The following is a 13,352-nucleotide window of genomic DNA, read 5'->3' as shown; positions in this document are numbered from 1 at the left end:
CCTCTATTTTATCTATTATACTTCTGTAATTGGAGGTGCCTTAATGAAATCAATTTAGCGGTGACAGCAGATTTCACATCATGTTTGCTTTGGAAGAGGCACAAGGAAGTCACTCAAGTGCCTAAAAATATTCCTCTTTCATGCATCATCAATATCTTCATTATGTGAAGGATGGGCGTCAGGTCGAATTTGCTGTTTTCATTTAATGTCACTTGACAGGGGAGCATCTTGCCTATGTGTTTACGGCACACTGATTTCTTTCTCTTTTTTTTGTCTACTTTGCAATTCCACTTCAAATACACAGAGAAAAACCCAAAGTGTGCCGATTTGTGAAAAAGTTTTTAAAGAGAATAAAAGCTCTAATCATTGTGGAAAGGCATTTACATATATATTTACATCCTGTAATTTGTTTTTTGCTCTGGAGATTACTGTATATTTTCATGGCCTTGTCTCTTTGGTGGTGAACAGACATACATCAACACTACACTGCAAATTTCTAAGTAACTTTGGAGAATTGGGGAATAAGGGCTAATGCCACAAACTTCATTTTGCTGTGGAGACCAAAAAAATTAATAATAATTATTATAAAAAATATATATATATATATATATATATATATATATATATATAATAAATAAATAAAAATAATATATATTTTTTAATAATGATAATAATAATCCTATAATTGAAAGAAATACACTGACATGTTTTTTTATTATTAAAAAATCCTCAGTTTTCATCATATTTCTGTGCATGAAATAATGAAATACATGAATACATTGTATAAAGGACATACGGATATGAGCGGAATAAGTTACCTCATATCAGAATATGAAAATGATGTATCACAAGTCAAATGTTAATGTATATGCTGTAAAATTAAATGACCGGTGTGCTTTCTTAGTCATATGAAGGTTTTATAAAGGAGTTGTTTTTGTTTTGTTTTTTAGAACAAACAAACATTGTGAAATAGTCACAGAACCATTGTTTATGTAGTTGTTCATGCTGATTTTTGTAAGATTGATTCCCATTCAGCTCAACTCATCTGCGATAGCCTGTAGATACTGCAGTGAGCCTCACCAGGATAAGTATATAAATTAAGGATATTCTACATCTGCCTAATTTTTTTTTTACAGCAGATAAGAGATCAGTGTGTTGACTTCAGGGAACTAAATTTTCAGCTAAATTTGTGAGAGATGTTGCTGACCCTGAAAACTCTCTGCACCTTTTTGGGGGAATTTGAAATTAAACTTCAATAAGTGAAAATGTAATATTTCAGATAGTTTGACATTTTTGAAAACTTTAATTACTGTAGAAAACAACAGGGAGATATTTACTTGGTATTTAAGACATGCTGATGACCCTGAAAGCTTCCTGAAGTATTGGTTAGAAATGAATTCTAAAGCAAATATGCTTATTGTCTAAAACATAACAAAAATACATAAATAAATAAATAAACAAACAAACATTTGGCTAACAGTTGGAGTTTTTTTTTTTACACCAATATTTTTCTTTTTAGTGATTGTGAATATTGGCTAAAAAATATTGGTTATCGGCCACCTTGACAACAAAAAATTGGTGTCTGTATCAGCCCAGGAAAAAAACACCATAATCTATCTTTAATAGAAGTGATGAACTAGTCACCAAACCCTGCATTACCAGCACGAAAATGATTTAAATGATGTGTCTAGAAGTGACTTGTGCTTGATTGATGACCAGTCAAGGATGGTCTACCTTTCACCCAGAGTCTGCTGGGATAGGATCTAACTTCCTGTGACCCTGAACAGGATGAGCGTTGGAGAAAATGGATGTACGGTGGATTAGTTTCTATATAATATTTACATCAATCAATTCTCATGCAATGTACAACCACAGTCAGTTTTTACACGCTGCAATTCATCTCATCTCACCAGTGGCCAACTTTTCTAACAGATGTTTGCTTGCTATTGTTTCAGGAAGCCTATTAATATTTATCAGCCAAAAATTGCTGGCTAAGTGTTTTCTCAATGAATCCCTCGGCCCATGTGTGCATCCACCGAGGAGCTTGAGAACTTGAAACAATTCAACATCTCAGAGAAAATGCCAACCTCACAAAAAAAATTGTTTTGTTGTACGTGAGCAACTTTTCATATTTAAGCAATGATACAAGCTGGGAAGAAAGCAGCAAGTCATTGCTTGGCGTAATAAAGTGGACTTTCCCAACTATTATTAAGATCAAGGCAACATTTGCGTAAAAAAAAAAAAAAACTCAACAAACATATCACAAAAAGTATGAACACTGAAATTATGAGGATCTTGTCACCTATTCAGTGTAAAATATTTTTCTTAATTGAACACAAAGCTGATATACTCACAGGAAGCCATTACATATTCTGTTGTATGAATGGCGACAGGTGGATGCAGGTGTACTAAACCTTCTGCCAGCTAATGAAGGCACATTTAATTGTAATTCTCGTCACAAGATGTCGTTGACATAGATAGACAAAACACTGATATTTTCTTAATTAATGAATAATTATTTTCAGACAAATTAAATGCAATTGGATCAGTTCCCGCGGCAGCCCTGATAATCTCTCCCTTCACACTAGCACCATGGTTGGAAATCGCTGCATTAAAGTAATGTGAGACGCAACTCTGGACTAATTTATTGGGTGGAGGGGTTGGGCAACACAATTGATTCTGTTTTTTTGTCCTAAGGCACTGTACCATTTTCCCTAGATAGACACTACAAAGTGAATTCCAGCCGTGCTCTGGGACACCGTGGTGAGGCACTGGGATATCCACAGGCAAAAGCCTAAAGTCTCACTCTGAAGCTAACCATAGTTCGGCTACTTTGAGCCTAGTTTAATTAACGTTAGCCAGATGATCTGGGTCAACTATGGCTCCTTGTGTTTACATGGAAAGTGTAAAGTGCAAACACATTATACTCCGATGTGCTGTTTTACCGTAAGTGGCGTGCCTCAGTATAAGTTTGCCATGCAAAACAAATGTACTTGCATGCTCTGACATATTGCGAGATTGTGTCTGTGGCTGCTCCATCTGTGCCCTCTATATGAAAGGGAATAGTTGAGCAGAGCAATTAAGGGCAGCACAGAGGAGGCAGAGGTGCCGAGGGATGCTGAACACTGCTGGAAGGGATCGCTATCTGCTTGTGTGACAGCACATTCATGCACAAATATAGCACGTGAGCTGCACCTTCAGCGGCCGTTTACACAAATGTTTTTAAGTGACAATGAATGTAAATTGTCTCATATTGGTTTGTTTACATGACATCTATGTTCAATATGGGCGTGCACACCACTGCGTACGTCATAGTCAAAACAGTAATAGCAGAATATAGCCTATCACTCAAGGAGTTTGTTTTTTTTGCTTAGAATGCTTCTCCAGATTTGTGTAAAAATGAACTACTTCTCTAGCCAGTCACGGCGTATTAAATACCAATATCTTCATTCATTTCCTGTATACATGGAATCTTCAGATTAAGACGGAACTCAGTTTTTACGGCGATGACGTAACTGAAGTTTTAATGCAAGTCAAAACAAACAATAGCAATCAGTCACCAAATACAACTTAATAATTACAATAAATATTTGAGATGTAACGGTATTGCACATATTGTGGGAAGTTGGGCGTACCTCATTTGTCAGATTGTCGCGTTTCCGACCTCCAAAATTCCCAGGCGAATGAAAGCAACAAAGATGGCTGATTCTGATAAATTGTTTGTTATTCTGGTTCATCACAACACATTTTGTTTATTTCCTTTATTTTATATAAAATAGAATGTCTTATCTTCAAAGCATCTCATATGTTCCACCAGTCCCTACAAATCACGTTTTACATGAAGTTGTGCCAAACTAAATTGCCGTAATGCAATAATAAATAAAGATAGATAAAATTATGTTTCTAATCTTGTCAATTATGTTTTGCCATTCATGGTCTGTGTCTCCATGGGGCTCGCCATTACTGAGTGACGACAGATTGAAGTCTATTGGTGAATTCTTGGCCCTTTTTTTTAGACTTTGAAACCTGGAGTGGGGCATTCTAGTGCACATTTCCTGGACGTTGGTCCAGGAAAAATCCGACATCCCCAAAGCATCTTGATTGCAGCTTAACAATGTCCCTTACTCGTCGTAGCGAGCAGTGAAGCCAATCGGCGGCCATCTTACTATGCTTGCCTAACTTGAATAGATTGATTTTTCAGCACTGTTTTCCAAATAACTTGCTGATATTTATTTGTGTATCTGCTGTGATGTGTTTTCACAATATCAGGCATATGTTGGGGAGAGTAGTTTTAAACAAAGGACAAAAACACTTTGGTAAAAAATTTCAAATTTGAGATTTCTACAAAAATGACCTCCTTAAGGTCTCTATTTTCATTTCCCATTAGAAAAGTATAAATTGTAGAAAAAGTTCATAAAAATAAGCAATTAGTAAGTAATGTACATTGTAACTAGGGCATGTTTTTAGCCGAGCTGCTAGCTACAGCGTCTCGGAGGGGCCTGTTTTTAGTAGATGTTGATATTGATATACACCATCATGTGACCCTCCGGCACGAAATCGAACAGAAGACGCACGTATGGCTGTGTTGGCAGTAGGCTTACTTTATAAAAGAAGCAAATGTCGTCATACTGGTAAATGTTTGATCATTTACAGTTTCGGGGTCTTTCTTTTACAAATCTATTTCTTCTTTTAATTTAATGTATTCATTCAATGCAAAATATGTCGCAATACAATCACAAGGGAATTAAACGCTACTACATGCGTGTGCCTCCCACACACAAATACCGGTATATTACAGTACAGCAAGTCAGGTTAGAGTGGAATGAAATAATGAATTAATGAAGTGCTATGACATGATGTAATGAAATAATCTATTGTAAATAATCAATGTTTTGATCACTCCTCGATGTCGTGAATTTCATGCAACGTCTATGAAAGATGACACACCACATTGTCGACGCGTCACAAATGAACCGTCTGCCTGAGTGGCAGAGTATCACCACACATTTACACTCTATGCCCTTTAAAGTAGGTTGAAATTAAAATAAAATATGAGCTATGAAATATACTTGAAGATGAAAAGATGGTCCTTTAAGCTCCCTGCCCCTAATGCACAAAGCACATATTGATTAATAGTATAAAGCGTTATGTGTGTTAAGTATTACATTGAATGCAAAAAAAAAAAAAAAAAAAGTGTTGAACCATCAAATCATTCTTATTTTCTTTAAGTGGCTAAATTCATTTGAAATAGAATATCTATGATAAAATAATCAACTTAATTGTCACAGGTCACACCAAATGGCAAACAATCTTTTAATTGACACAAAATTCTTACATCAAGTTTTCCATTGCGGTAATTTGACATCATTAAAAAAATGCACACATACATGTAGCAACAATAAAACAAGCACATTTTAGCAGATGATGGATTGGAATTTACTTTCCAGTGATCTTTCAACACTCCCTGAAAGTTTAGTGTCAATATCTTTTTTCTAAGGTACTGGTTGCTATTGATCTTTGAAAGATGTTTGTGCCCAAAATTTTAAACACGTCAAAACAAGGGATTTAAACCTGCCAACAATGACTACGTCCGTTTTTTAGGTACTTCCAAGTATTATATGTCATTTAAAAGGGAATTAAGTGTATCAATATCTCAATTTTCATTTTTAGAGACATATGCCTGATTTTGTGAAAAAGCATCACATACTGGCTTGAAATGGAAAATTGTTTGATTTAAATATGTGAGTGCATCGAATCGAACCAAATTCAACAGTTCCACTTTTAAATCTATCAAGGTACGTATCAAATAGTTTTTTATTGGATAGATATATCTTAGAAGGAAATAGTATATTTACAAATAGTACTGACAAGTTAATTCTAATGTATGTAAAATGACAACAATAAAGTAATTATGTCAATTGTAATCGTTTCACTTTCAAATTGAACCGTCTTTGAATATTTGCGTGTGCATGTGTGTGTGTGTGTGTGGCCTGTGACTGTGTAACCTATGGTTCATCAATATTGATGTGGTGATTTTGTTGTTCGTTGTCTTAAAACAGATCTCCACAGAACGGACTGAGTTCTGCTCAGCTGTCCAACCCGGCCCACTTGGTCCTTTGCATGCTGCCATCTGAGCTGGGCCTGCTGTTGCTGTGGCAACACCACCACTACCAACAACAACAACAACCATGTGGTAGCTGGCGGGTCTCTGTTTTGCAGCTCAGCCTCATTATGCTGCTGCTGGCTTTGATGTGGTTTGTGAGGCTCTACCTGCATTACTGCAGCCAGTGGCTCTACCTCCAGGCCATAGCAGTTCCTGTCAACAAGTGAGTTCAGTTCCTTTGATACACACACATACACAACTACAGTATAAGGATGGGGAGGGGCCTACAGTGATATGCATACACGCGCAGACAACAGAAATGTATAGCTGCTTTTGTAGCATATTCTGTATCCTGTTGAACCAACATTTATAAATATCAGTGAGGATGAGATATTGCACCTTTGTGCATACGTTCCCACACAATGAAATAGTAAGTAACACCAACCTGAGTGTTCAGTACCGTGGCCCCATCCACACGGAAATGCATTACAGTGAATCCACAAAGGTTTTTCATTGTTTCGTCCACACAGACTCGGCGTTTTGTGGGCCCGGAAAGAATATTTTTTTAAACTGGAGTGGATAAATATCAAAATGCTGCCTTCATGTTTCTGGGTGTACAACACATACGCATCTTTCATCAAACAATTACATATTGTCCTAATTTTTGTGTGAGCAACTGAGCACCCACTATCTCACAGACCACACAGACCTGATGACGGGTGAATTCTGGGCCAATGGTTGTCATATTTTGGCACAAAATAACTCAATATTTGACTAGGCTATAATTTAATTATTTCACAATGTATGGATAAGCCAGAATTATGACACATAAAAATTATGAACATATAACTTATGAATAACTTTTAACACATGCCTACAACACATTGTCTCAACATTAACACCCTCAATATGGAATATCGTTGATTTCACGGCGCACATACACTACATTATTTGGAAGGAATTTAGTGTTGTTTATTTATATTACTTTTTATGCAGCATTGCGACTAAATCAATACGACACAAAAGAAAAATACCAGTAAAATAGCATCTAATTGGCATATGGTGCTGATTTAATTCATCACAATAAAACAGACCAGCTGTGAACATGCATACCAGCAAGTTTTATTATATTTTTGTGGGGGTGAAAACATCACATATTAAATTGTGGAGTGATTGAGGACATGTTTAAAAATGACAGAACAAAATCTGGTATGGGACGACACTAGCAATCTTCAAAATTTGCTGTCACAATCCAAATCCGGCTAAGCGTGCCGCTAACATAGTAAGTCTTCTAGAATCTATCTAATCTAGAATTGTCTAGAATCTTATATGATTACTTCTATTACATGCTGTTATCTCTCAGATTTTACATACATCCAGCACCATCAGTCTTAAAATATACCACAAAAAAGAAAACAGTATATCCCAAAGGATTCCTCTGAATAAAGCTTCCAAAATTACCGACTATACAAAATCAGTGAAGGAACTGCATCTTTCTAAGAGGTGTTTTCTAACATTTTGGTATCGTAGACTCAGTAAAGAGCTGCTATTCATGTGGCTCCTGGGCAAGGCAAAGATTTAACATTTTGAAAAGTGGAATATAATGTCTAACAAGCAATACTCTAACAAAGCTATAATATGCATTGGTTTCTTTGGAGTTTTTTCTTCACATGAAACTCCAATGGACCTATTCATCGGGATTAATGAACAGAATCTGGAATAGACAGAATCAGATGGGACTTAATGAGCATAAAGCGGACTTGTCCTGTGCTACCACAGCTTTGCCATCTCCTGACTTATGGGAAGATTAAGGAGCTCATGAGGCTTGCTTGTAAATGCAGAGTCGATCTTGCGTACTCTCTTGCAGGTGAAAATATCGTTGAGATGCTTTTTCTCATGTCGTCTTTCTTTATTTTCCAGTCCTAATGTTGATAACGGTCATCACATTAATTCAAAATGATTACATCATTCACATATAATATGATATTGTGTGTGAATGGCTGGAAACAAGTGCCCTAAAGTGGCACAACATCATAAACACAAATCTGCCACATGCATATTGACACATGCACATAATCCCCCCCTCCCGCACCACCTCTCACCAGATTCCGATTCCACGCACACACGGTGGACCTCGTGTACCAGAGTTCTTTGCTCCACACCCGGGAGGAGCTGGCCATGGTGGTGGTGGGTCCCCTGACCTTGAACGCAGTAACGTTCCTGCTGGTTCTGATCAGATGGGGCTGTCAACAGATATTTGGCTCATTCCCTTCCTTCACGTCAAAGTTTATCATGGCTCAGGGAGTGTGGACAGTCCTGCACCCCCTGGCAGTCCTTGCAGTGGACGCCGTCCTCGGGGTAAGTCACTTAAAAATAACTTGGACACTTGTGCACTTTAAATAGGACTTCACTTTATCTTGGCAAAGTGACTTTAGATTACAGAAAAAAATGGGGAGAGGAGATGAGAGAAAAAGTGGAAGGTTAGCTGTGTGTCTTTTTTTTTATCACAGGGGGGGCTTGTGGTCAAATTATATTAATTACAAATGTACTGTATGTCAAGTTCAAACCTTACAACCAATAATTTACTTTTGTTAAAAAAAAATCATCCTTAAGTTTATGGAGTTAATGCTACCAACCCCCCCCCCCCCCCCCCCCTTCCTAAACTCTCACTCTATGTTTGTCATTGCAGCGTCTATCCTACAGCCCAGACAGGCCAGTGGGGGATGCCGCCAAGCTTTTCTGGCACTTCCACAGAGTCGACCAATCAGGCGCAGCCGGGGTTGCCATCACTGTCTTCCTTTACGCAGTCATCTTTCTTCTGTCGGCCACCATCCTTTGCATTTATCTGCTCAGGTAAGACTCGCAAAATGGATGTGCGATTTCATCCAGTTTCAGATTTCCTTTCTTCAAACCGCAGATTTCCTTTCTTCAAGCCACTTTCCTACAAAATGTACTTCAGGTACTTTGTATGTGGCAAATGTTTAGGCCTTAACAGGGATCTGTAGTCTCTCAGTGCAGTTGTTGTTGGTCTTAATTGCCCTTTACCTTCACAAAAGTAGCCTTTTACACAACATACTTTAAACCTGTTTTATCAATGTCTCAAAGCACTGAAGCTATGGCATCAGGAGGAAAAAAAACTGCAATGGGAATGCATCCGAGACTCCATTTCTTTTTTTATATGTATATGCAAATTCCATTTTATATCTCCCCAGTGGTCGAGAAGCATGACAGCTCAAGTTGTGAGAGCAATGAAAGTCACGGCTATTTTGTAACTGAAGCAACCTGTAGGGACAATCTGACAATGAAGATGAATACCTTTCTTGCAACACTCTGGCCTGGCTCTCACCAGAAGACTTTACTTAAACATCCATTTAGAAATAACTCTCTCTCCGCAGCCATGTGTGCTGGTCCTAACCCATCCACCCTGGAAAAAAAACAACAGAAAATGGAACAAATGTTGATCTGATGCCTTTTGATTTCACAGTCGAATGGAATTACTTATGCAGGTTTGCGTGGACCTCACACATCAGCACATTGAGTTTACATAAACACAGGAGGCGACATACACACATGCAACACACAGCTGCCTTTTCATACCCACCATACCGTGGTATCGGTTGGAACATTGAAAGCATTTCTAATCCAAAAGTTCAAATGTGTTTTGATATAGCGTGAACATATAACCCTCTTACATGATCCTATTAGGCTGAATGCTTTGCACGGCTGGTATGACTGAAGCCTTCATGCATATTGAAATGGACCAGATATACTGTATAATGTATATAAGGCGGACTCATCTGACAGTGTCTGTGTTCCAGTCATGTCTTAGAGATTGAGGTCACCAGAGCTTAATCATTATGTTTCTTTTGAAGCTTCTTGGATTAAAAAAACAAACAAATTATTGCATCATACTTTAAGGGATTATAACAAGTATAATAGAAACAGCCTCTTACGTTTTTTCTCCCGAGTTTTATAAAATGAAAGAGGAATGACACTGCTTTAAGGGGTTTATATCTTAATTTGGTTTCATGGAGTGACCATGTTTAGGTTTTCAAGACAAGCGATGACATTGTGGTGGTAAGCAGGGATGTTGGGAGTAGCAAGTATGATTGGCCTTTAGTGAGAGGAGACATCTTATGGCACGTGTTCATTCAGAGAGACAGTAAAACACAAGCCATAGCGCAACGAAAGAATGCATAAAGATTGATGCTGCGTTATAGACAGTTTGGAATTCAAAACTATCTAATTTGGAGATTTTAATGTTGCACCTAAAAGCATTCTGCAAAAATGAATGAATGAACATTCCACAGCCATCAATGAGACATTTAACATAACATACAATATTCACATTCCCATTTGAAATTCAAAATGTACATCTTATTCAATTTACTTTGGGAACAATTTTCAACATTCCAAAAAGTCCCACAAACCAAAAATTCCATGTTTTTTAGCACCATATTGCACATTTTTCACCAATATCACCCCACATCATTCTATATCATTCAATAACATTGCACATCATTCCATATCAGTTAATGTCATTCTATATCAGCCAATATTATTCCACACTTTTCATCAACAAATTCAAAATTTTTGTTCAATATCATTCCATATATTTCAGTATCACTCATATCCTACCATATGATTCAGTACCATTCAAATTGTACTTTCTCGTCTTTTTTATTGACAACCTTTATTTTATACTTAGCAATGATACCTTTTCAATTTCCCAATTTAAAAAACAAACTAATTCAAATTCACTGTTTTAAATGATTCCCCTGTTGTCACTCTCTTGTGGTTAAAAAAAAAACAAAGAACGTAAAAAGTATGGAAGACTATCGTAAAACATTACTTTGAGGATTCTAAGAAAGGACACTGTTTATTTGTCATTCCAAGCTGAAGTTTACTATAAAACCTACACATAAAACAAAAAAAAATGTATGTTTAAAAATGTAATCTTCAACCAAACCATGTGATTCCCTGTAACAACAGTCCACTATCTTAATGCTAACATATAATGTAAAACATTGTAGACGGGCTAATGAAAATTAACATAGATATAATAGTAATAAATCTTCAAATAACTTCTAATTTAGCACACACATATAAATAGAACATACAACAACAACAAAAAATGTACGTCATATTTAAATACCAAAATGTGTCCACAAGCATGTATTCTCTCTGAAATGTGGGAACAATGACTATTACTGTTGGGGACTATGACAGTAGTTACGGACCTTTTCTGCATCTTCTTCTTGCTATTAATTGCACTGCATCTCTTCCAGTAGACCTTAGACCTGTTGTGGCACAATGTGGTACAAAGGCTGGCAATTATAAATTCAGACTTACCTACAGATTGCAAACATCCATTAGAAAACAGCCACCTTGTATCAAGCCAGATCCAATTAATGGCCCAAATTTAAGGAAACTAATTAAAATTAATCAGTTGGAGATTAGCGGCCAATGAGAGAATGCCATCTAATTTCAGTGAGCGGGTGGGTTATCAAACTCCTGCTAAATAGACAATATTAAAACTGTAGCCAGGAAGAATGACTTCTGCCACTCAAGCGCCACACAGATTTGTATTGAATGTAGGCCATAAGGCTGATAATTTTATGGGTTACAGTTTCTTATTGGCTGCAGAGGCTCTGACATGGAGCGTGACGTGACCCATTTCGGAAAAGAAACGCCTCAGGCTATATGTATAGATACTTGTTGAATGGACTGTTATCCCCTTTTAATTACATTTCACGTAACCTTTATTCACTTACTGCAGAAATGCATTTCACTCATTGAAGGTTGTATACCAGAATCATTTTTGAAACACCAAACAAACACCAGAAAGGGTCATGTGACATTGACAGCGAAGTTACAACCAGTTCATTATATGGGAATTTGATTTATTTAAAAATAGACAGTGCAATTTAATAAAACACATACAAATTCATGAGTTAACAAAGGCAGAATTATCCAGAAGGCTATTATCCATCTGTAGTCCCCTGGCCATGATGTAAAAAAGAATCAAAACACAAAAATATAAGTACAACACAGACACACAATTAGTAAAAACATACAATTGGACTAAACAGGTCCTGACACACAAAGAAGACAACACAACTTTGCTGTTAAGAATAGAAACAATATATGACACACACATGACAGCACAACCGATTCAGTGTCTTTTAGTGTTCATAATTATTACCTTTATGGGTCAGTGTTCTTACACCATCAAGGCTTTATATTTGGATAGATACATCATAGATGATCACCTTGCTATGTTTATTTGGGTATTATTTGCAGCGTAGATAGATAGGGTGAACGTCATTCTTTTGTTTTACTGATGGTGCTCATGTCACAGACTATGTTACCATGGTAATCAATATTTGGGTTAAACATTGGGATAGCCCCTCTGATGCGTGATGTGACATAATTACTCAGAGTTACTCATATCCTAAACTAAATCGCAACACACGGACGATCTCATTACACAAATAGACGTCATTTCCATTTTAACTTTCTACGATAAAAAAAAAATACATTATATTCATGTCATTCACCACACTAAAGAAGTAGTCTGTGTCCTTCTCACTCCCAAAGTGTAGTTATGCACTATGTTACCATCTTTTGCCATTTGTTTACCCCTGACTGTGTATTTCTAGTGTAGTATGTATGTGGCATTTTCACTATAGAGACAGAAATTAATGTGAAAGCGCCACGGAGAAGTCAATACACTCACATTAGGCTCGCTTAGCGAGTGGCAATTTAAGGTGGCAGCCACACATACAAGTAGTTCCTATATTCAAAAGACCAAAATTCTTTGTGAATAGAGCATGCGCATAACACAAACCAAAGTTCTGTTCAAGCATTTATATGACCAAATATTGGGATTATGAATGGAGTAACCCAGGGGTCTTATTTGGGTTTTGTAAACCCAAATATGCTCTTATTCGGACAAATATATATATATAATTGAGTGTGTTTACATGGCCTTTCAAAACTTGAATATTGTCAATATTCAAGTTTTGAAGGGGTTGTTGACTGCATGTAAACATAGTCATAGTTTTTGTTTACATATCTCGGTTCAGACTATAGTGTATATTTTGACTAATGAACCCAAGAAATGTCCTGTATTATACAGAATATTCCAAACAAACAAATATCCTCACAAACTGAAGATAATTTACTGGATGCTTTCAATCCAGGTTACATCTTCCATACAAATAACACTCGCACAAAAGTCAGAACC

General features: G+C 36.7%; 1 protein-coding gene across 1 annotated transcript in view; it reads left to right on the top strand.

The window, feature by feature from the left end:
- The window catches only part of ofcc1 (orofacial cleft 1 candidate 1), an 84,387-nt gene that overhangs the window by 39,708 nt on the left and 31,327 nt on the right, over window positions 1–13,352 (top strand). The window contains exons 8-10 of the mRNA XM_086066270.1: window positions 6,060–6,326; window positions 8,209–8,461; window positions 8,793–8,956. Of these exons, the coding sequence (XP_085922396.1) occupies window positions 6,060–6,326; window positions 8,209–8,461; window positions 8,793–8,956 (684 nt within the window). The remainder of the gene's footprint in view (window positions 1–6,059; window positions 6,327–8,208; window positions 8,462–8,792; window positions 8,957–13,352) is intronic.

The sequence above is a fragment of the Leptonotus elevatus genome, chromosome 21 (genome assembly GCF_054856555.1).
Source record: "Leptonotus elevatus isolate MCC_2025b chromosome 21, RoL_Lele_1.0, whole genome shotgun sequence".
Taxonomy (NCBI): Eukaryota; Metazoa; Chordata; class Actinopteri; order Syngnathiformes; family Syngnathidae; genus Leptonotus; species Leptonotus elevatus.
Note: the sequence above shows the minus strand (reverse complement) of the source record. Positions and strands in the feature narration are given on the sequence as shown.